The sequence below is a fragment of the Gavialis gangeticus genome, unplaced genomic scaffold (genome assembly GCF_001723915.1).
Source record: "Gavialis gangeticus isolate Ggan-Ray unplaced genomic scaffold, GavGan_comp1, whole genome shotgun sequence".
Lineage (NCBI taxonomy): Eukaryota > Metazoa > Chordata > Crocodylia > Gavialidae > Gavialis > Gavialis gangeticus.
In genome coordinates this window covers 207,632,182-207,653,638 of record NW_017729032.1, presented here as the reverse complement: position 1 = coordinate 207,653,638, position 21,457 = coordinate 207,632,182, and the positions used below count along the sequence as shown (strand labels likewise).

The following is a 21,457-nucleotide window of genomic DNA, read 5'->3' as shown; positions in this document are numbered from 1 at the left end:
CTACAAATGAATCTGCAATACTTTTTTTTTTTTATTTATTTTTTTTTGCTACCAGGAAATCCTGGTAGAAAACTTTGCCCCAGTGTTGCAAATTAGCAGTGCCTCACATGGTTTAATGTACTACACATGTAGTTTGTGGCACCATAAACCACACGTGCCTGAATGTCTGGATCTGGCCTTAGAGGCTGGTGAAGGGGGGAGGGGGTGTCTCACTTTTTTCATATGAAAGGAAAGAGGAAAGCCCAGTGCACAGAAAGGATCGGTGGGGATTTTCTTGCCTAAGAACCATGAGTAAACTAGGTTATACTGGTGGTTCAGGCTCTTAAGGTAAACACCATAGCTGCTCAGGGCTGTGGTACAAGCTTCTTGTGCAGTAAAGGCCAACCTTTGTAGCAGGTGTGCCACAAATTAGCCCTACACCCTCCCCAAGTGCTACTCTGATCCCTTCCCCTTACACAATCTGCTGCTCAGCTATCTGCTACATGTTCTGTACTCCCTGACCAAGCTGCTGCTCTGCTTTCTGCATCCTGCCCTGTCACTGTGCTATCTTTCCCCTCCCGGATCTGCTGCATGCCACACAGGGGACACAAGTGGCACAGACTGCAGGTTGGCCATCCCTGGACTAGGTCATGTCTACACTACCCCTGCCAAGTCTGCCACTTCTGCATGCACCAGACCCCAGATGTGAAGCAACATAGCCATGTCAATGTTGTGCTTATGTTCCCTGGGGCATTACTCAGGGGTCACACTAAGGTGGCCACATTGCTTTATCCCTGGGATTTGGTGGTGTACAAGTACAGACTTGTGCACTGCTACTTTTGGGAGCAAGCTCTGAAAGCCCTTTAGCTACTCAGCTCTGTGAGCACTAGTCCTAGTAATCACTTGGGAATGGGGTACTTCCTCGGCTTGCCCTGCTGTTGCTATTGCTGCTTCTCCTGCTGCTGTACTGCTGCTCCCAAAGGGTAGGCAATGTCCTAAGTCATGGTCTCTTCACACAGTTTATGCACCAGTCCTTTTCCTGGTCCCAAAAAGGGGAAAAGCAACTTGGCAAGTAACTTCCAACTTCGGGAAGTAAGATCAGCCAAATGTTAAAAACAAGATAGGGAGAAGGAACCTTGTACGGGTAGGTGAGGGAGATTCAGCTGACCAATAAAGGAAAGGAAGTAGGGGGGCACAGAGAATATATAGGAAGTTGAGATAACTGAAGCAGAGGATGGGTTCAGGTCAGAGGATGAAGGGGAGCCATTCAGCCGAGGTGAGGATGTCTAGTTAGAACTTCAGAAAACTGATGTACTTCATACTAGTCCCTGTTTTAGCTGCTGCTCTGCAGCTGTAAGTCTTTGGCACTTGGCAGCTTCTTTCCCCAGGGCACCATAATGAAGAAGATACCATGCAGGGCCTATGCCCGAGTAAGTTGAGCTGATGCTGGGTTGAAAGCGTGGCCTGGGCTGAGCTCTGTTTTAGACCTTCTTTACAGTGCTGCAGTTCCTTACTTGAGCTGTTTCTGCAGTTGCTTCAGTCTGGGAGCAAATTGATAAGCCTGTTGTCAGCACTTGGCAAATTAATGGATGAAAAAAAGGCATTTACTCTGATGAGAATACAAAATACATGCATAGGCAAACTTTCAAAAGTACATAGTTCCTGTGGTTCTGCATGAAGGCTGTTGGAAAGGCACTTCCATCAGCAATGTTTAGCGAAGTTAAGTTTAAGTTGTGCAAGTAGGACCTTGATTTCAAGTACCCCAGGGTTTGGTGTCCAGGTCCATTGGTCTGTAAGAAAACTAGTCCATGCAGAGTTCTGTGATACTGTGGCTAGATTGCTACCAGCATCTGACCTGGCCCACTCAAGGTGTCGCAGCAGTCACTGGACCTTCAACTGAGGTCATATTTTGTGTTGAAAGAATTGTGTGGTTATCATACAACAGTAAGCATCCCCCACCCCATCCTTGATTTCCATTCAGAGCAGGAGAGAGCAGTGATCCATACTAAATCCAGGCTTTTAATTCTGTACAGCAAAGAAAGGTAGGAACTGCTCAGAAGTTTTATGAGAACTTGTATTCATAAATACATAATTATAGCACTGCAAGCATTCAACACTGTTCATAACTCTCAGCACATCAGAGCACAAGAGAGGTGGGTGTATTACAGAATGAACATAAATCTAATGCAGTTCTGAGTGAGCTTGCATTTAGCTGTAAATGGCCATTGTAATGTTTCATGGTTCAGTTGTGAAATTATGCCAATGGTTGATATGCCCCTGTTTTATGTGAAGCATTAAGTTATGCCTCAATCCAAAATAAAATGTAAACATGAACCAAGTTTTAAACACAAAAGATATTTCAAATACCACGGTGGTGAGTATGGCCTAAATGTCTGCATAGAAAAGTGTATGAGATGTAAAGAGAAGACAGAAAACATAAAGGGGTGGGAAGGGAGAGAGGGGGCTGTACGTAGTTGGGTCATCAATCGCTATAAAATCAAGTGCTATTACAGTGCAAATCTTGCCTTTCTGTCTGCCTACACTGACCCATATCAGAATTAATGTGTTGCAAGGACTAGTGGGTTTGCACCAAGATGGTAGCTGGGGTTAGGGCACTTATAAGAAGTAAAAGAACATCTCAAAATTTAATCCTATGCTAAACACAGTCCTGTAAGTGTAACAACTTGTGACTCCTTTCCAGAGCTTGAATCCCTAGAATTTCTTGTGTTGGCAATATGAATACCCCTTGAGTTATAGTTTCCTCCCCCAAAAATCTTCCTCCTCCCAAACACTAATTGTTGCAGTTTCAGTAAACAGAATGCAAAACTGTATTTTTGAATGAACACTACAAATAAAAGTATGCTAAGAGGTAATGTAAGGTCACGTGTAAACCTGTTGTTAAGCAGAGATGGATCACATCAAAAGCAGGGGACAAACTGAAGCTCTTGCCTTGATAACTCTAGCCATTGGATGCCTCAGAGGAATCATGAGTTTCCTACTCCCAGAGCAGGCCCTTGGGTACCAGGCCCTAGTACGGTAGAACTATGATTCTTTGCACTGTTAAATGCCAACCCCCCATGTGAAGATAAGCATTGGCAAATTTATGGAGTTATGTAGGTACATGGGACTTCAGAGGTGTGTTGACAGTTCACTGTAGCTATTATTTCAGAGTGCCACTTCTCCAATCAGCTGTCAGACTGATTGATGATTAGGTTGTATGGGATGGTTTAGATAGGGATGATCCTGCCTCAGGCAGAAGGTTGGACTAGATGACCTCCGGAGGCCCCTTCCAGCCCTGCTTCTCTATGACACTATGACCATGGCTATACTCCAGTTGATTGGAGCAGTGACATCTTTTAACAGCCAAGCAGCTTGTTCTACTGTGAAATAAATTGGTTGGGAACAACCTGGATATGAAAAATCCTGGTTCTGTGGTACTAATCATGATTCCCTCTGCAAGTCTGATTTGAAACTGCTGGCTCCAAGCCCTTTGCTTTGAAACACTAACACTGGTCAATGCAGTGACAAGATAGTTTTCTTAAAGCAAACTACCTGCTTAGAAATAAACCATTTCAGTGATGACCTAACAAAACAGACTGTATGCACACACAGCTCTTCTCTCAGCCTTATCTAGGAAGGCTACACATCAAGACTCCCTCCACAGAGTCACTACTCTGCAATCCTGTCTCCCTAGAAAATTTCCAACAAGTGACCCTTCCCCTCAGAACAGTCTTTAACTCTGTAGCACAATGGTCCTTATGGTCACTTAGCTCCTAGCCTGACAAAGGTTGACACTTCCTTGGAACCCATCATTTCTGATTAAGAACTTGCTCCATCGTCTGCATGTACTGGCTAATTTGTACTTTATGCATTGGGTTGCTTTCCTATTTGCCCTTCCAACAGCTACCTACTATTTTAGATCAAAGTAGTTCTATAGGAGTCCAATAACTACTGTATTATATATATATTAGCATATACATCTTGTTATTTCTCACAGTATTGATAACTATCCATCCACAGCATTTAATAGGATTCTAGCATTAAGGGATTAGCACTGTGCACATGCTGTCAAAAAGAGTGGATATTCTCTTGCAGACTGCGTTAACTGAGGCAGAGGTTATGGTCATATTTTGGTCGTACAATAAACGGTCTTATTGCGGACCATGTGCTATGGTCTTTTTCCAGGGTGCAAAGCAGCTCTCCCCAACACTGGAGAGCTACAGAAACTCAATGCCTGAATCAAGCTCCTCACTGTCAATGCCTCAGTATACCTGCAGTTAAGCCCCTAGGATTCGATCAATTTTGGGACTTTCACCTAGGAAACCTTGAGTAGGAGGGAATACACTTTCCTTCCTTTACCTTCAGTCTTACCCCTTGCTGCTTATATGAGAGGCCTAATCTGACAGCGTGCACTAGAAGCCTATAGATGCCAACTTAGCAGAGGTTTAAAAGCTCTCCATGGCACCTAGGTGTTCAGCTGAAACACCTACACCCTATTGTGAATTTAGCTCAGAGTTAGTTTGGTAGAAAACTTTTAGTGATAGAAACATTTGGAATGTGGCACTGTGTGAAGGCTCACTTTGTCAGGATCAAGGGGTGATGCTGCTGGGACACAGAGCATGTCAACACAAGATACTAAATGCACAATAGACTAATTCTATTGTGCATTAGCACAGCAGGCAGAAACCATGCTAATGCACAGTAGAATGAGTCTGCTGTGCATTAGCGTCACAATAAAGCATGCAATGGTGCTATATTGCAGTAATGTTGATTACGGCACATTCATGCACTTGCAGACAGCTGTACCCACTGAGTAGCTAATCCTTGTCTCACATCTGACACCAAGGCACAAGTCATTTAATAGAAGCTCTAAAGGCTCCTTAAAGCAATTATAAAAGGAACAGGCATTGAACCATTAAGATGAAATTCTTACATCTGTAGTTCCATAGTAGCCCATACAACACTTATGTCCCAAAAGGAACTTTCAAAACAAATCAATGTTAAGAATTTTTTTTTTAAACATCAGTAAGACTAGATGGGCCCCAATCCTGAATATGGTAGTTCTGTCCCCTACTTGGAGTGGATGCCAACAGCAGGTTCTACATCATTCCTGAACAGCCAGTATGCCAGAAGTGTTCCATGTTTTCCCCCTCACTCCTCACATTTAGTTTGTCAGTCCCTTCTGCATATCAATTGCATGTCATGTTTTACCACTTTAAACTAAACATGAAGTGGTAAAAGGAGTAGGATAAATATTCTCAGTTCATACTTTCATATATTTTTGCTGGATCATACATATTTACAAACCCTGGTTTTACAGTCTCATCTGACAAACAGCATATTCTATGAAAACAAGATGCATTCTGGTGCATACAATACACATTCTGTCATTATATTAACTTTGACACCGTAATCTAACAAAAGAATGAATGCCATAGGACTAAAGATTAGATTCTAGCTTCCAAACAAATTTCCATTGAAAGCAAAAGGTATAAAATATTCCTCGGTGTTCTCAGAAGCCATTTTCAAAGACAAGCTGGAGAATCAGAATGCAACAGAAGTCATTTTCAAGTAGTAAGTGGTGGGCTGGTTGACGCCTTTTACTGCGTACAAAAAAACTATTCTTCTGTGGTTCCTGGGGGAGGTTACTCCAAGTAGTGCTGAACTGGATCTTAAGGCAGAAGTCACAACATAACATCTGCAGGGGTAAAACTTAAAACAAGCAGCAGCAAGAACCTGCCATCTACAGCCTTACATACGTAATAAGAAATACAATGTTCATTTTGCATGATTCCTCTTACAGGCTGTTATTAAGTGAACAGTCTAAAACAAAACTAAAAACTTGGTGTAAGCTTCAAACTAGTACATTTTCCCACTTGAGAAACTAGTCTAAACATAGGTGACATTTGGAAAAGAGTAGACAATATCAATCCCATTCTTCAAGTAAAGCTCTATCTCCAATCTGAAGTTATTAAGCTTTAGATTCTTAAAACTGCATTCACACTCTCTTTTAAGCAGCCACTATAAATCTCAAATTATTAGGATGATACATATGGCAAGAAACAGTATATACAGCAAATACAGTATCTTTTCCAAGCGAGATATTGCCATGTTAACATTAGCTTGATTCATTAGGAAGCCCATCTTAGATTGAGTGTACAAACACTAATGGCTGTCTGTCATTTATTTGACACTAAAAGGGAAAAAAAATTCAGTGCCTAGATCAGTTGGTTTTAAGTATGGTGGAAGTCACATGCAAATGGTGCAGTCAGTGTCATAAGGGAGGTTCTCGTGTCTTGATCTTTTTATTTTGTCCATTAGTACCATGCTGTAGCTCTTTTCTTTTCCTCTTCTGCTGCTGCTGTAACCTTTCCTCTTTCTTCTGTAGATAAGTGGTCATGTTATCAAATGAAGCCTTATAGAGAGTGCGATAGCAGCTGTCTGTACCCACAGACCCTGTGTCAAGGTGGGGAGAGGGACAAAAGAAGAGAAGCTGAGTACATTGAGTGCTACACCCAATTACAACTAGCACTGGGAGTCTAAAATAGGAGTCTTGACTCCTGTAATGCAGCTCTGGCTAACCTATTACCCAACACTGCATTCTGTTTCAACGCAATTGGGTATTTAAAAGTGTTTCTATTGCAGTCACGTCCAAGATTTCCAAAGACTGGTGCCTCAAGTTTAGAGGTTTAAATTGAAAGTTAGGTATCAGAGAGTTAACATCTCTCAATTGTAGTACAGCAGAGTTGCATCTTACACGGGGGTTACGTTCTGAAGTCAGCGCGTAAGGTGAAAATCGCATCTAGACAAAATATATTGTCCCAGGGACAGCGAGAGGAGGGACCGGGAGGCCCCGCTCATGACGTGCATGTGTATGTGTGAGGTGCAGCATGGGAAAAAACATGAGGGAATAGCAGAGGGAACAGCTCACTCATTGAGCAGAATGACAGGCGGAATCGCCCACAGTATTTAAATTGTTATTCAACTATACGCCGAGCGTGTATAGTTGAATTCATGTAAGTTAAATGCACGTATGATGTGACTCCACTGTATTCTGAACTTGAGTTCCTGTTTTTTAAATTGCTGGTCAATGTAGTCAACTTTCTAGGAGGCCAGGGGTCACGCACCATATGGGCTACAACAGCACAAGTGGGCTACAACAGCACGGGTACCCAGGCTGCATGCTGTGTGCATGGCCCTCCTCCCCCTCCCCTGCCCCCCCATCTTCCACACACACATACTGCACCACAGGATGTATCGCTCTGCCCTCCCACCCCAATCCCTGGGGTGGGGGCTGGAAGCAGAAATTGGAGGAGGGAGGGGAAGCCCAGGCCCCCCTGCTGTTCTGCAGCAGGTGTGAGATGGAGGAATGGTGGCTGATGGGAGCCCAGGGGTTAATCTTTAACCCTGCAAGGGGACACCAGTTGGACAGCCTGATGTAGTCCATTGCTACAGATCCCACTGAAGCATGACTTGCTCCACAATACTCAAAAAACACAGCTTAAGCACCAGTGAGAGCAGTGTGCTCAGCTGAATATTCCCTGCATCTTTTTAAGTTCAGGGAATGACAAGCTATTGTAAGCAGGACATGCATCCAATTTCCAGCACTGATTCTTCTAGACTCTGCCACTACCTTGTAAGCCTGAAACGGTACATCCTTGAAGAGGCTGCGGCAGTAAACTTAACCACACGACAAATGCTTGCCAATCCTCTAAAAAGGCTTGGGCCACAAAGGAGGAAAACTGAGAGGTTTCCATGAGGCGTATAGGAGACAGCTGCCAGGTTCAGCCTCTATTTCCAGAAGCTATTCAGATTGTTAAATTTTTTCATCCTCCTTCCTCTTCCTTCCCCACCCCCCAAAAACCCTTACATGTTAAGAGAAATGGATTGGTTTTGGATGAAAAAAACAAAGCACCAGTCTAGGTGAAAAGTAGAATTGACACAATCACACTGCATTAAGAGTCTGCAGAATTGTTCATGGGTAATTTATTCAAATGAAGGGTTAAGTATTCAATTTCAGCCTCTAAAGTGTTTGACGATATAGGGTCTTACAGATTCAGTGATCACAAACTGCATAAGAAGAAAAGAAGAGGATATAAAACATTAAAACAGGGTTTATTTGTTTTTTTGGCAGCCCAAGCAACCCAATTCTTTTAGCGAATGAAGTCACATTTTTTTCATAATCTGTAAAAGCACTAATTATGCAGCTGGAATAGGTGCTCATCAACTGAGCCTCCTCTTGTTAATTAGCTATAATAATCACTATAATCTGAACAGGCTTCCTTTCCCAACTGCAGATACAGGGAAACTATTGTAATACAGTAAGGTAATTTGCTCTGCTAGAAAGTTACAGGAATTTTTTTTTCCTCCCCTAGGATATATTTCTATATTGTTCACTTCCACTTAGAAGCCTGTTTTTAATATGTGTACACCTTGAAATAGGAGCTCTGCAGCAAAGTCTCCCTTCTGATGGGTGGGGATTTCAAAACTGACCTTCAGACTGAACCTAAGCTCAGCAGAAGTTGTTTTCAACACATCACAGTCTCTACCATTCAAAAGTAGTTTATTAAGATGGGATGTTAAAACAGATCACATTTTCCAAAGTTCTGCACATCTGTTTCAGCTGATTTATGTTTTCTCCACAGATTTATCAAAAAATGTAAATTTAGTTCCCCAGTTTGCCTGCCAGCATGAGCGGCCAAAATAGACTTCAATCATACATGGAATTAAAAATGCACCTGACTACATAATAAGACACCCACCCCCACCAGTGCATATAACTGGAGCTTCCAATTAAAAGGCTTTTTATTGCCTTGACAATAACCTTTTCCTCCAGGCAAGCCAGTAAGTGGTATATTTCTGGGATGACGGTAGAAGTGGAGGAGTAGAGAACAAACAGGAACAAAACCTCCTCCAAAACACTACTGCTTAATCCTTTCATTTGGGACACTAGGGCCTCTGCCCCATGTTACACTTAAGATGTGGTTAACCAGAGGAACTGGAGTACAGGATCTGATGTACCATCTCTGCCTTCAGAAGACCGAATCATCACATGTTCAGCAATCACGACTCGAACAAAAAACTCTTACTATATAAGGCTGTGGTAACCCCAACTCTTTCCTCTGGCTGTGAAGCTTGAGTGACCTACAGGGAGCCCAACATTTGGACTGGAATGCTTTCACCAGCGCTACTTCCAGAAGTTCCTTGGCATGAAGGGGAAGGATCATCACACAAATGCCAGTGTCCTCACTGACACGACCACCACCAGTATGGAATCATTCAACATTGGCTGTGGTGAACAAGGCATGGTGTGTGCCTGCCTGATGTACATTTACCAAACCAACTGCTATACTCCCAACTCAGCCAAGGGCAAAGGATATGAGGGGGACAGAGGGAACACTTCAAAGACACTGGAGACAAACAGTAAATAGCGTGGCATTGACATCACAAATTGGGAAAAATTAGCCTGGGACAGGGCTACGCCTTGTGAAAGAAGGAAAACCATCTCATCCTGGACACAGAAAAAACAACCAAAATGGAAGGAAAGGAAGCAAGACCAAGAAACCCATGGTCCAACCCTCTCTAACCACCACCTGTGATCTGCCAGAGTCTGCAGTTCTAGGATCAGCCTTCTTAACTATCAACAGACTCATCTACAACCCTTTACTTGACCCATGGGAGTGATCATCATCCTTGACCATGAGAGACTGCCGATGACAACAACGACATCCTAAGTTGTAACCTGGGCACACAATAAAGCAATTAATGGAGTTCTAAAACAAGAAATAAACCACAAAGTTATTCCACAAAAAATGTGTAATAATTCTGTGGCTGGTTCCTATTATGCTATTAAGCAAATGTGTGGCCAGGTATGTCCCTGTGGCTGGCAGTCCCATCAGCTGATAGGGCTCCCAGCTGCAGAAGCACATGTTGCACCCCCATGGCTGGGAGTCCGCATCAGCAGATGGAAGTTTCAGCTGCAAGGAACACATGGTGCATGCCCCTCCCCCCCGGCCAGGAGCTCTGTCAGCTGAGTGGGCTTCCAACCATGGGAGCTTGGTCAGGATTGTGATCATAATCCCAGGCTCCCCCTGCACCAGCAATAAGGCACAATGGAATCTGATGCTCAATCCCATAATCATGTCTCCTGCTGTGCACATGTAGCCTGGCAGGAGGCACAACTGTGTAGATCACACATCAGACCCCATTACATGTTTACCTGCATGACTGTTCAGAGGCTTTGGGCTGCCAGACCAGAAGGCATGTCCTGTAGTCACAGAACAGGTCCAGCAAGCTTCCTTAGGTTGCCTGATCATAGTTCAAGTTGAGCAAAAATGGGATCTCCTTTAAAGTGGATGAAGGGCTCAACATAGGTGGGAACTCATTTCCTGCTAGCCAATGGCTAACAAATCAACTGGGTGTTTTGTTTTGTCTTTAATTTTATGCTTGGGAAAAGACACTGAGAACAGCATTGCAGGTTGGTCTACTAATGTGCATGCAGGTCCAACATGTCCAATTAATTTAATGCATACCATAGTTCAGATATGGACAGCCATGCTACAGAATAAGTCTGATATTTCTCTTGCTCTAAGGCCTTTTACAACTGTTTAAAGTTTCCCATAGAGAGACTGCCACTGGAGGACTGCAAAGCACTTTACAAACACTATATCCTCTGACTTACAAGGTAGCTACATCGTTGCCTGTTTCCCTCTTTATGCATCTTCTCTAAAGCCTGTGAGAAAACTACAAGTTCTCTCTGAATCCCACTTGTGCTTTAAACAGTAAATAACATTGTCTGGTTCTTTAAACCAAAGTTCCTCACCTTCAAACACTGTCCAGTTGTCGTGCAGGTATTTTGACATTTTCAGTAATCCTTTGTCATCATTCACAGGCTAAAAGAAAAACATAATTCACTACACTCAAAATAACTGTACAAGGCATATCACGTTATCCAGCACACCAAGGAATGAACACAGCTAACCTGACCATAGTGATGGCAAGGTCTAACAGAACTTCAAGGGCTGGGGTTTTGGGTTTTTTTCTTCCCCCTAAAGCCTGGTCCACTCTGTCTAAGGGAGCCTGGAAATAGATGCCTACCCACTGATACAGAAGAAAGTGGGAATCAAAAAAGAAACACTGTGGGGAAGAAATGAGGGTCCAAGAACATGCCCATGAAGCTTAATTTAAATTAACAGCTTTCCAACTGTGTAAATCCTTTTACAACGGTAAATGGTCCGCCCAGTTATGAGGGCTGCTACAAAGATTCTGATAGCATGCAGCTCAACCCTGACTCAGTTCTCAATGGAAACAAGACCTTTACCAATAGAAGAGCTTTTGCTTTTTTTCCTTCTGCTTGCTCTCTTTGATGCACATGGTAAGAAGGGCTGGTGCGGAGCATTACTTCTCAGCTTCTGTCTTTCTTTCTAGCAGAACACTGCCAAGAGCCCCCTGCTTGTCACACCAAGCTCAGGGACAAAAAGGACTTTAGAAAAGGCACTAGTGCAAAAATCAATTGGAATAAATTGGCTGAGACCACAGGCAAGGAGAGCTAGCTTTGAATTTAGCTTAGAGCCATAATGCATTAAAGCAATGAGGCCACTGCATTTTTATCCATTATAGTTAGACTACTTCTTGCTGAGGACTAGAGCAGATGCAAAATAGATGATTTTATCAAAGTGCAGCTAACCTGCCACTGCCCATCCATAGGCTTGTACAACAGAAGAGGTGTTACTTTGTTTTCCTGGAAAATCCAGAGCTCGCCCGTTTCCTCCAAGGCAACATCCCAGCCTTTATGGTTCAAAGGGATTTGCTGTTTGTGAATTAGCTGCTGAGTATCAGCAACAAGCTGGAATATGTAAACTGTGGGAATACTTTAGAGAGAAATAAAAAGGTAATTACCATCATTACCAAACCCACCCATAACTATCACTTATATGCAATAAACTGCACCTACCCACTAATTCCAAAACTCCTGCCATAGTGAAGGCAGCAGCATTAAGTGCACTGCTAAGAAACATCCCCAAACATTTAAGTGGTACTTTATTTATGTCCTCAGAGGACACCCCAATTTGTAGACACTGCAGAATTTTAAACCGCTTTTCAGAAGGTTATCTAGTGGAACCCAGATTCTTCCTTACTCCAGGTGGTCCACAAGTCCTCATCTTCGGGGGGGGGGGCGGCTAGAAACAGCTGGAACAAACAACTGTGCAAGACTGAGGTACATCAGCTGTTTCCTAATGCTTTTACTTCAAAGGGCACCAGTTCTCTGATCTTTTGCAAGGGAGTGCAGCTGTACTTCAGCTGAGTGGAGAAGCCACACACTTTTGAAGTAAAAGCAAAAATAAGTTGCTGGCCAAAAGAGAATTTTTATCATCAGATGCACTGTTTTACAGCAAATTGGCCTCAGGGTTCAGATAGAAGAGGGAGATAAGGGAATGGAACTAGAAGAGTGTGCATGCAGGGAAGCAAGGAGGTCTGTGGAGCCAAAGTGCCCATATGGGCCCAGGGAAGAGGATTTTGTACGGAGGTTGGTACAAGAGGAAGGCCTCACTGCCCTTCAGTCACCTGCCAGCATCAGTTTCTCCTCCTGCCCTTCCACTCCCTCCTCCTGCTGCCTCCCCACACACACCCCTGACCTCCAGATGCAAAGCCTCCCAAGATCCATTACAGTAAGCACCCAAGCCTAGAAGAATGGGGCTTTGGCAACTTCACTAAACAGGCTAATCAGGAAGAGTCTTCTCCTTTTGTTATGCCTGTATCAGGAGAATTGCCTCTTCCTAGGTTTACTAGGTTGTAGAAAAGTGGAGATGTTAGCCCTGGAGCTAGGCAGCACAGTTGGTCACTGATTCCATATCCCTGTTGCTCACTATTCTCTGCTCCACAGCAGACTCTGTACCAGGGGCAGGCAAAGTCTGGCTGGCAGTGGACTCCATTTCCCAGCAGCCCCTGCCTGCGCAGCTGGGGCCAGTTTCCATGGAGGCCCCAACAGCAGCCAGCTATAGCAGGGCCAGAGTTTCCATGGAGACCAGCCCCAGCAGCACTGGCAGGCAACAGAGGTGCTAGCTTCTTCCTGGTGTGGGGGCTGTGCTGCAGGCAGGAGCAGGGCAGGATCCACTGCTGCCATCTGTGCAAGGCAAGGCAGACGCAGCAGCAGCACTGGGAGGGGTGACTATAGCCCCCCCTTCCCCTCCACAGCACCACCCCTGCTGGCAGGGCACACAGCTGCTCTGCAGCTGGGCAAGGATTTTGCAGGCGTGACAGTGTTACAAGGAGCCAGGCAGAGCCACAAGCCACTGCCTGGTCCTGCAGGCTGCAGATTGCAGCTCTGCCCCAGCTCCAGGCCATGCTGTTACTGCTGCAAGATCCAAGCCCAGCTGCAGAGCAGCTCTGCGCCCTGCCAGTACTGCTGGGCCCAGTCTCCACAGAAACCCCAGCCACATGCTATCATATAGTGTGGCTGCTGCTGGGGGTTTCCATTGAAACCAGCCCCAGCCACACAGGCAGGGGCTGCTGGGAAATGGAGTCCAGCTGCTGACTGGATCTGCCATTTTGCCCACCCCTGCCCTATACCTTTGGGCCCAAAGTGCACCACGGTCATCAACTGTTGATTTTAAGGCTGTTTGAAAATGGAGCACCCCCCCAGTTAAAAACTGAACTCCTGTTCTATAGCCCTATGATACAGTCCAATATGTAAGCAGGACCAGAACTAAGCCTGGAGATTTCCATTGTTTTTGAGAGCTGCGGGGTAGACGGGGAACAGAAGCAGTGCTTTAGGAATTGAGCTTGAGGAATGGCCATAAAATCCTGATTCTGTTCTTGATGCTTCTCCCCCACCTCCTCACAGAGAGATCAACAGAGGGAGACTGCATAGGAAACACTGCAAGGGTCACCCAAGCCAGCCTGAACTGAGTACAATAAGAGCTCTCAATCCAAGTCCCGACATGCCCAAGATGCTTAAAAGATCAAGAGTCACTTAATATATTTAGAGAAGTCTGATACATCCAGCAGCGAAGGCTTAACTGTCCCCTGCCCTCTCCTTAAGTAGCTATTATGATTATAGCAATCATCCCCTTTTATTCTTACCAGTCACATAAAATGGCAATGTAACTTCCTTGACAACAATAAGAAATTCTTGACACAGCATATTTCTGTGAGAAAGGGGAGGGGGAAAAAAGGAGAGAGACATGATTACAACCTTAAGCCAGAGATAGAGAGAGAGAGGATGGGGGGGGGTTAATGATTAATTCAGTCTTACTATAAAGAATTATTCTTAAATGGAGACCTCTAGTAAAACTAATTTGATCAAATTTAAGTTGACACAAAACATTTTCTTCAACAGTAGTCCTAGTTTCCAGAAGCTCTCTGCATTTCTCCCTTCTCGGCCATCTAAAGGGTCAATGAAACCTTCCAAATAATACAATCAGCAAAGATTGTGGGAGATCTATAGCAAATATGCCAGCATTCTGAAGGAGAGGAAAACTTCTTCCTAAGCATCTGCACAAGAATTAAGGGAAGGAACCAGTTAATGAAGGGTACTTAGCTGGAATACCCTACTATTGGTTCACAGATTACACGTAACAGTAAAATGACAGTCCCGAGCTCTAGCATATAAAAACATGCTATGTTTAGTAACCAATATTTTGTAAGGTTGGTCTCAAATTATCTGTGATAAACCCCATCTCCCACTGGGGTATGTGCTACAAAAAAGGTGCGAGAGACTGAGCAATTCCATTGCTATTTAAATGAAAGCTCTCATAGCCAAGAAAAGAGAGTGTTTTACTGGGCAAAGACAACTGCTCTTGCAGGAAATATTGTTCTTCCTGCTGGAAAACTGGATTGAGCATATGACACCCCCCCAAATCAGGTTACACAGACTTTTAGTGCTAGAGAGGAATAAAGAACCCATAAGAAGGCTGAGAGAAGTGTGACCTGCAATGTTACTAACCACACAACTAAAAAGAGAAGACTGTGAAGGCAAAACCTTGCTCCTTATTAATATTGCAAGCTCTGGAGAAGTGCCATCTCTGGTAACAGGAGTTTTACTACTCAGATGGGCAAGGAATTCAGCTCTTCCTTCAGAAGAAGGAACCCTATCACTCTGACGGGACATGTTAAAAAGACATCCCAGCCCCTGGCCAGTACTGGCTGAACAGGCAGTCAGTCACTGCACAGCTTACACTTGCTTGTAAACTGGAAAATGGGCTGAATTCAGGACCAGTCACTGGATTCTTCCTATGATTTAATGTTTCAACAGTAGTAATCTGGAGAAATAATAATTGCTGCATGAGTCTTTTTTTAGCAGAGTTTAATGCAAGGGGCTGGGAATGCAAAGAAACAGATTCACTTCCCTATTCTGTTTATGAGCCCAAGGCTACTGGAAGATAAACAGCTGGAAGGAAGCTTTACATAGTGGCTCCTGTCTGCATTTGCATTGTTAATTGAAAAACACATCTTCGGTGGAGAGAAGGAAAGACTCCACTATGCAATGTAATCCAACTGAAAATAAGACCTTGCAGCATGGGCTCCTGTCTGGGAAGAAGTACAACACTGGAAAGGTCACTCTCAATAAAGGGAAATACAGTTAAAAACTCTTGAGACTGTTCTACAGCTGATACGCTGTAGAAATGCAAAATTATCATTCCACACTTAAACAGGATCCTTTTGTACAGGATAGAGCACTCACAGTTTCAAGTACTAGGAAGGACTGCAGGTGAACAGGTCTGAGAGATTAATTGCATCTAACAAGTACTGTGCTAATTATCCAAACATGGAGCTACATTTACTGCAGCTCTATAGAAAGAGAGATGGCTTCCTCTGACAAGTAGCAGCAGTAGGTCCTGTAGTTATTTAAAAAATACTGAATATAGAGTTGTATTCTATATCTACAACACCATCTACTTTTATCAAACTGCATCATAACAAAAAGATGAGATGCATCTTGGCATTAGAAAGAAGTGGGAAAAAAGTATGACGTGCTCATCAACACAGTTCAGTTCTCTGTCAATCTGGCAGCAAGGGGTTTTGTATGGATTTGAAATAACTTGTTACTTTCTTTTTTTTCCAATTGTCCAGCTGGCCATGAAATATCAGGCCCCAGGCAACATTCTGTTCATTTGTGAAACCCCTCCAGTAGCGAACTAAAAGAAATATTTTAACAACAGGCCATAGTTAGCAGAGATTTTACACACTCTTTACAGGCCTAATGTCTGCTCCAGCCAACACCTTAAAATTAACCTCTGATGTCATTTGTGAGAAGCAGTAACCCTGGGAAAAATTAATCCCACACAGTTGAATTTGGGTAGGGTTACACCATTTCTATTTTGACCTGTACATAAGGTCAGGTGAAAGCTTTGGAGGGGGGATATATTCATAGAGTGTTACAGACTAAGGTAGTGTAAGAGTGATGTTGTATCCAAGATAATCCAGAAATTATGCAAGCAGCAAGGATTTCTTAGGGTGTTCTCTCTTATGGGACCAACTATAACTTTATCCCAACTACACAGTCGGTCCTACAAAAAGAAGCCACACTAAGAAATCCTTGCATCTTATACAATAATGGACAGAATAAAGTTAATTTATGCCCCTTACCCCCACTTATACAGAATCTGGTCTCCGTTATCAGCTGAGATGACTGATCTGAGACCAGCATTACATCACTTCAGAACAAGCATGTATTCCCCAATGGATGGCCATTGGATGATGAAAATAAATCCATATTTATATGCATTGTCATCTGCAACAAAGCAGGATTATAACAAAAGCAAATCATCACCTCAAGCTTCAGTATATTCACAATGGTCTCAATAAAAGCAACCACTAAAAGTAGCAGCAAAAAATCCTAAGTGATATCCCATCAGATTTCTTAGTAGCCAGAGCCACTGGTTGTTTGTACATTAGCTACAGTCTACAACAAGGTGACAAGAAAAATTATTTCCTAATAGACATGATTACAATTTAGGTCTCAAAAGATAACATTTGTCCTCTGTAGCAGTCATAACCCAATATAGGCAAATACTGCAGCAGAAAGACTTACAGCAGTGATTTTGTTACTGTCATGCCCCTGAAACCTGGCCTCTCCTCCGGTCCTCAGTTAAGGGCCAACAATGGAGAAATCTGGTTGTCTGAAGAGAATATTGTTTGAATTTTGCTGAACTGGCCTGCTGCCTATTAGGGGTTTTAATACCTATTAGGGCTGTACAAAACAGTACCATTTTGTTTAGACTGCCATGTCGCTGTTTCGAAGGGACAGTGTTTTGTTTCATCGTTTCATTTCAAAGCTCTGTTCCATTTCATTCAGTCAAAACTGTTTTGACATTTTGTCCATAGGCTATAATGGGGAATCATAAAAATGCCTATAACTTTGTCATTTCTTGCCCGATTCAGATGAAAACTGCAGGGATGGTAGCCCCTTTTGAGGGCATAAAACCTGCCAAGTTTCAAGAAGATAGGTGCAGGCGTTTCTGGGAAACTACACCTCAAACTGCTGACAAGCAAAACTCATATCACTTGCTGGCAGTGGCATCCTGCTGTCATCCCACATGCAGATCTGGGGGTCCGCACCCTCCAGGAGGGCTGCGGGGTTGTGCCAGACTTCTCCTGGGGGACGTGGGCCCCTGGATCTGCGTGCGGGATGACAGCAGGCTGCCGCTGCTGCCTGAAGCCAGGACCCGAATCTGCCTGATGCTTGGTGCAGGCTGAGCCAGGCAGACCCAGGTGCTGACACTGGCCCCAGCCGGCAGCGGCAGCCTGCTGTCATCCCACATGCAGATCCCGGGGCCCGCACCCCCTGTGCAGGCTGTGGGTCTGTGCCAGATTACTCCGGGGGGCACGGGACAACAGCAGGCTGTTGCTGCCAGCTGAGACTGGTGCTGGCTGCAGCCCATACCAAGTGCTGGGAAGCCTGGTGCTGCTGCTGGTCTCAGCCAGCAGTGGCAACCTGCTGTTGTCCCATGCGCAGATCCAGGGGCCTGCGCTGCAGCAAGCTCAGCTTCAAAACTCAAAATGTTTCAAAACTTTCAAAATGTTTTGAGTGCCCTAATTTCATTTTGAAGCTGTTTCGAAGCCTTTTGCTGCCATTGGAGAGGTGGTCCCAATTCTAAAGTGACGGAACACGTTTAGAAGTTGTAAGACTCCGTAGCAGAGTGAACAGATGAGTACATACAACTCGCATATCCATACCTTGTCATTGTTGGTTGCATCAGGCTTGCTGATACTGTTTAGATGACAGCAGTACACTTCTTTTCCACTTTTATATTCCCAAAGCCTCAAAGTACAATCCTAAATAAGTTGGAATGGAAAAGTTGATTAACGCTATCTCTGACACAGAGAAGTTCTTACGGTCTTAAGAGACAAGCTAAATCATATTTCCCTAGGCAGGTCTCACAAACGAGATTCTAAATCTTCAAATTGCAGATAAGGCATTTTAATTAACATAATTTAGCTCAATTCTAACTTGTTCAATCATACAAAAAAAAAATCCTTTTGTAGTATAAATTAGGTTGCTGGATGAGTGGGTTTACGCCTGCTTCGTAAATAGCACAATAAATGTGCTCATCACCTTAATGGCATTCCTTTAAGGTTGCCCTTCCTTCCCCTCCCCTTGTATATCACCCAAACCAGTTTGAATTGTATAAGACAGGAAAAAAAGTCCTCATTTCATGTTACAGCTGCTTGGAGGGAGAGATTAAAGACTTTTCTGAAAGAGAGTCATCTTCAATGATTCTGTTTAAGAATGAAAAGCAGACAGGTTCGTCACTATCACTAAAACTGCTCAGCAAGGTAGTGCAAAGGAACCAGAGACAGGATCTCTGGAGAAGCAAAACTAAGAAATCAAAGTAAAGTTATAAGGGTGACTGTAACATTATAGTAATTCAGTTCTATAGGGTAAGTTGTTTTTTTGTACAGTCATATTAGCATTAAATAATCTATTAGGGCTGCACACACATATTAACACACAATATTATTTCCTTTTTCTGGCACTGAGGCTCACCTCAGATTGGTTAGTCTCTCTAGATCTGGTACTATATTGGGTTGCTCCCAATAAAAAACTTCTTTTCTATTATCATATGATATAATTCAGAAATTCAGTAACCTAGGTTTTTAAGCATTAAGCAAGTGTTTTCATCTTAAATGTTCCAAGGAAAAATATCTAGGATTCTAGCATTCATTGCTCATTAAAATGCCATTAATTGTCATGGCTGCCTGGCCCAACATTTAATCTACTTCAAAACTGCTTTAACAGTCCCTTGATCAAAATATATTCATGCCCCAAGGTAAGAGTTAATCACGAAGAATTAGAGAGGAAGACTGTGCAATTTTTCTGGCCCAAGAGATAAAAAAATATGAGAACCAAAAAGAAACTGAACAGATTATGCAGAACCTACAAGATCTACTCTTGGAAGAGGAGAAAACCAGAGTGTGCAGAAGTGAACAGAGACAGCAGAATTAGGGAATTATTGATTTTAAAGAAATCCTCTGGTTTGTTCTGAGAATTAAAAAAAAAAAAAAAAAAAATCTACAAAGAATGACATTTCAGAACTGAAAAGGAGGCAGAAAGGTGAAGAAGAGAAGAATAAAGGTGGAGAGTCAAAAAGAATAAGACTGAAAGTTGGCAAGAATGTACTGGAAATGGAAAATTATGATATAGGTTTTTGGCTATAAACCTGGATTAAAACATGAGTAGATTCTGAAAATGTTTCAGTGAAACTACTACATGAGATCTGACACTTCAGAAACTTTAATATTTTTTCTTCGAATGCAATTCCCAAGTAGGTGAGAGGGCCATAGACAGTGAAAGTTGAGATTTGGTATCTGCAGGTATTACTACACCATGCATTTGGGCAAATTTTGGATGTTCCGGTATTTTCTGAGCCATGTACTCCAACATACATTAGATTATTCTACTGTTCACACACTCGGTAACTTGCAAAATATTCCATAAACAGACATTGAAATGTTTGGGGTTCCATTACAATTAAAAATACTAAGGTGCTAGTACTTCCACTTTATATAGAAAAAGTCAACTCCAGTTCTTTCTAGGAGCCCAATAGCAAAATATTACCTACTTAATAAGCAGCTTGTGGTATTAAAAAGTGTTAAAGCAAATCAAAGTACACCCATCTCACTAATGACAGAAAGACCAAACATGGTAGAATACTGGGAGTGTTGGCACTGAAGTATAATTCTTCTGTTTCTAGGGAAAGAAAGTCCCTGAAAAACAAGCAAATAACTGTTGAAGTCAGAGTTCAAGGAGTGACATTTTTGGAGAAGAAACAGAATACATACCCCAGAAGCTGATAACAGAAGATCAGGAAAGTCGGGTATTACAAATATTCTGCTTACAAACCTACAGAAAAGTAATTAAAAGTCTGGTATGTGCCAAGAACAAAAAACTAACACAACAATGATAAGACTGTATTTTAGGGTTATGCATCCATCCCTTATACAGAAAAGACAACAGAAAGACAAGTTACAGAAAAAGGAGTTGCTTCTCTCCCTCAGAACCACTAAGCTAGCTGGGACAAAGAGACATGATCCATTTGATTAAGTCACAGTTTCTAATATTCCCAGAAAAGCCCTCCACCTAATACTTTTTTTTTTTTCTTTCCTGTAGTCTAGGAATTTTACTGATCTCCTTCATGAATGAAGACAGTGCTGTTACTGTGGGTGTTTAAGTTTTTCAGACCAGAAGATGCAAACAGGAATAGATTTATCTTGCTTTTTGGACTCAATTATGATCATAATATTAAAATAAATGAATAAATGAATGTTTTGTTTTTATTAGTGAAGGCTGAGGCATCAGTGTATGAGGTCATTCTTATCACAGCTGAGAATTATTCAACCACAATCTCTCTTCATTCTCCTTTCAAAGTTATCTACATCCAGTTGGAAAACAATCACTCAGGAGCTTTAAACACTGCACCTTCCACCATGACAACCCCTGGAGTCCTTTGTGAATCCTCAAAGGACTGCTGGAGCATTTTACTATCCCAGGGCTAATGTGTAACAACAAAATGCTACTGTCAGTGCACTGAACAGATAAGAATATACATTTGAATTGTTCTTTAAATAAGGGGATACTCTCATTTTTAAAAATAAGCATGATTTCAAACCAATTAATTAAAAAAAAATTAAAAATTAGCTCTAGTCAGTGATTCTCAACCAGGGTGCCACAGCACACAGAGTCCGGATATCCTCTCTCAGGTTCTCACCCTTGAGAACTGGAAGGGTGCCATGGATTGCCACACAATGCTAGCACCGTTAGGTGTGCAAACATGATTCATTACATAAACACAGAGATGTCAAACAGGAATCCAGAGTGTCAAAAACATTGACCTGTTGTGGTCGTTCTGAGGTCTTTACACAAGAGGAATTGCTCTGTTATTTTTCTGTAATCAGAAAATGAGTGAAAGCTAACAGCTGGCATTTTCCGAGGGGGGCCTCGAGTCTAAAAAGTTGAGAACCGCTGAGCTGAGCTAAT

General features: G+C 42.8%; 1 protein-coding gene across 2 annotated transcripts in view; it reads right to left on the bottom strand.

Annotated features, from left to right (window-relative positions):
* Positions 1 to 2,788: 2,788 nt before the first annotated feature.
* WDR4 (WD repeat domain 4) overlaps positions 2,789 to 21,457 on the bottom strand; it is a 38,535-nt gene continuing 19,866 nt past the window's right edge. For both annotated transcript variants that reach the window (XM_019525208.1, XM_019525207.1), the window contains exons 6-11: positions 20,263 to 20,323; positions 18,157 to 18,255; positions 14,062 to 14,126; positions 11,666 to 11,849; positions 10,802 to 10,871; positions 2,789 to 6,435 (exon numbers count right to left, since the gene is read on the bottom strand). In XM_019525208.1, the coding sequence (XP_019380753.1) occupies positions 6,254 to 6,435; positions 10,802 to 10,871; positions 11,666 to 11,849; positions 14,062 to 14,126; positions 18,157 to 18,255; positions 20,263 to 20,323 (661 nt within the window). In that variant the 3' untranslated portion in view covers positions 2,789 to 6,253. The remainder of the gene's footprint in view (positions 6,436 to 10,801; positions 10,872 to 11,665; positions 11,850 to 14,061; positions 14,127 to 18,156; positions 18,256 to 20,262; positions 20,324 to 21,457) is intronic.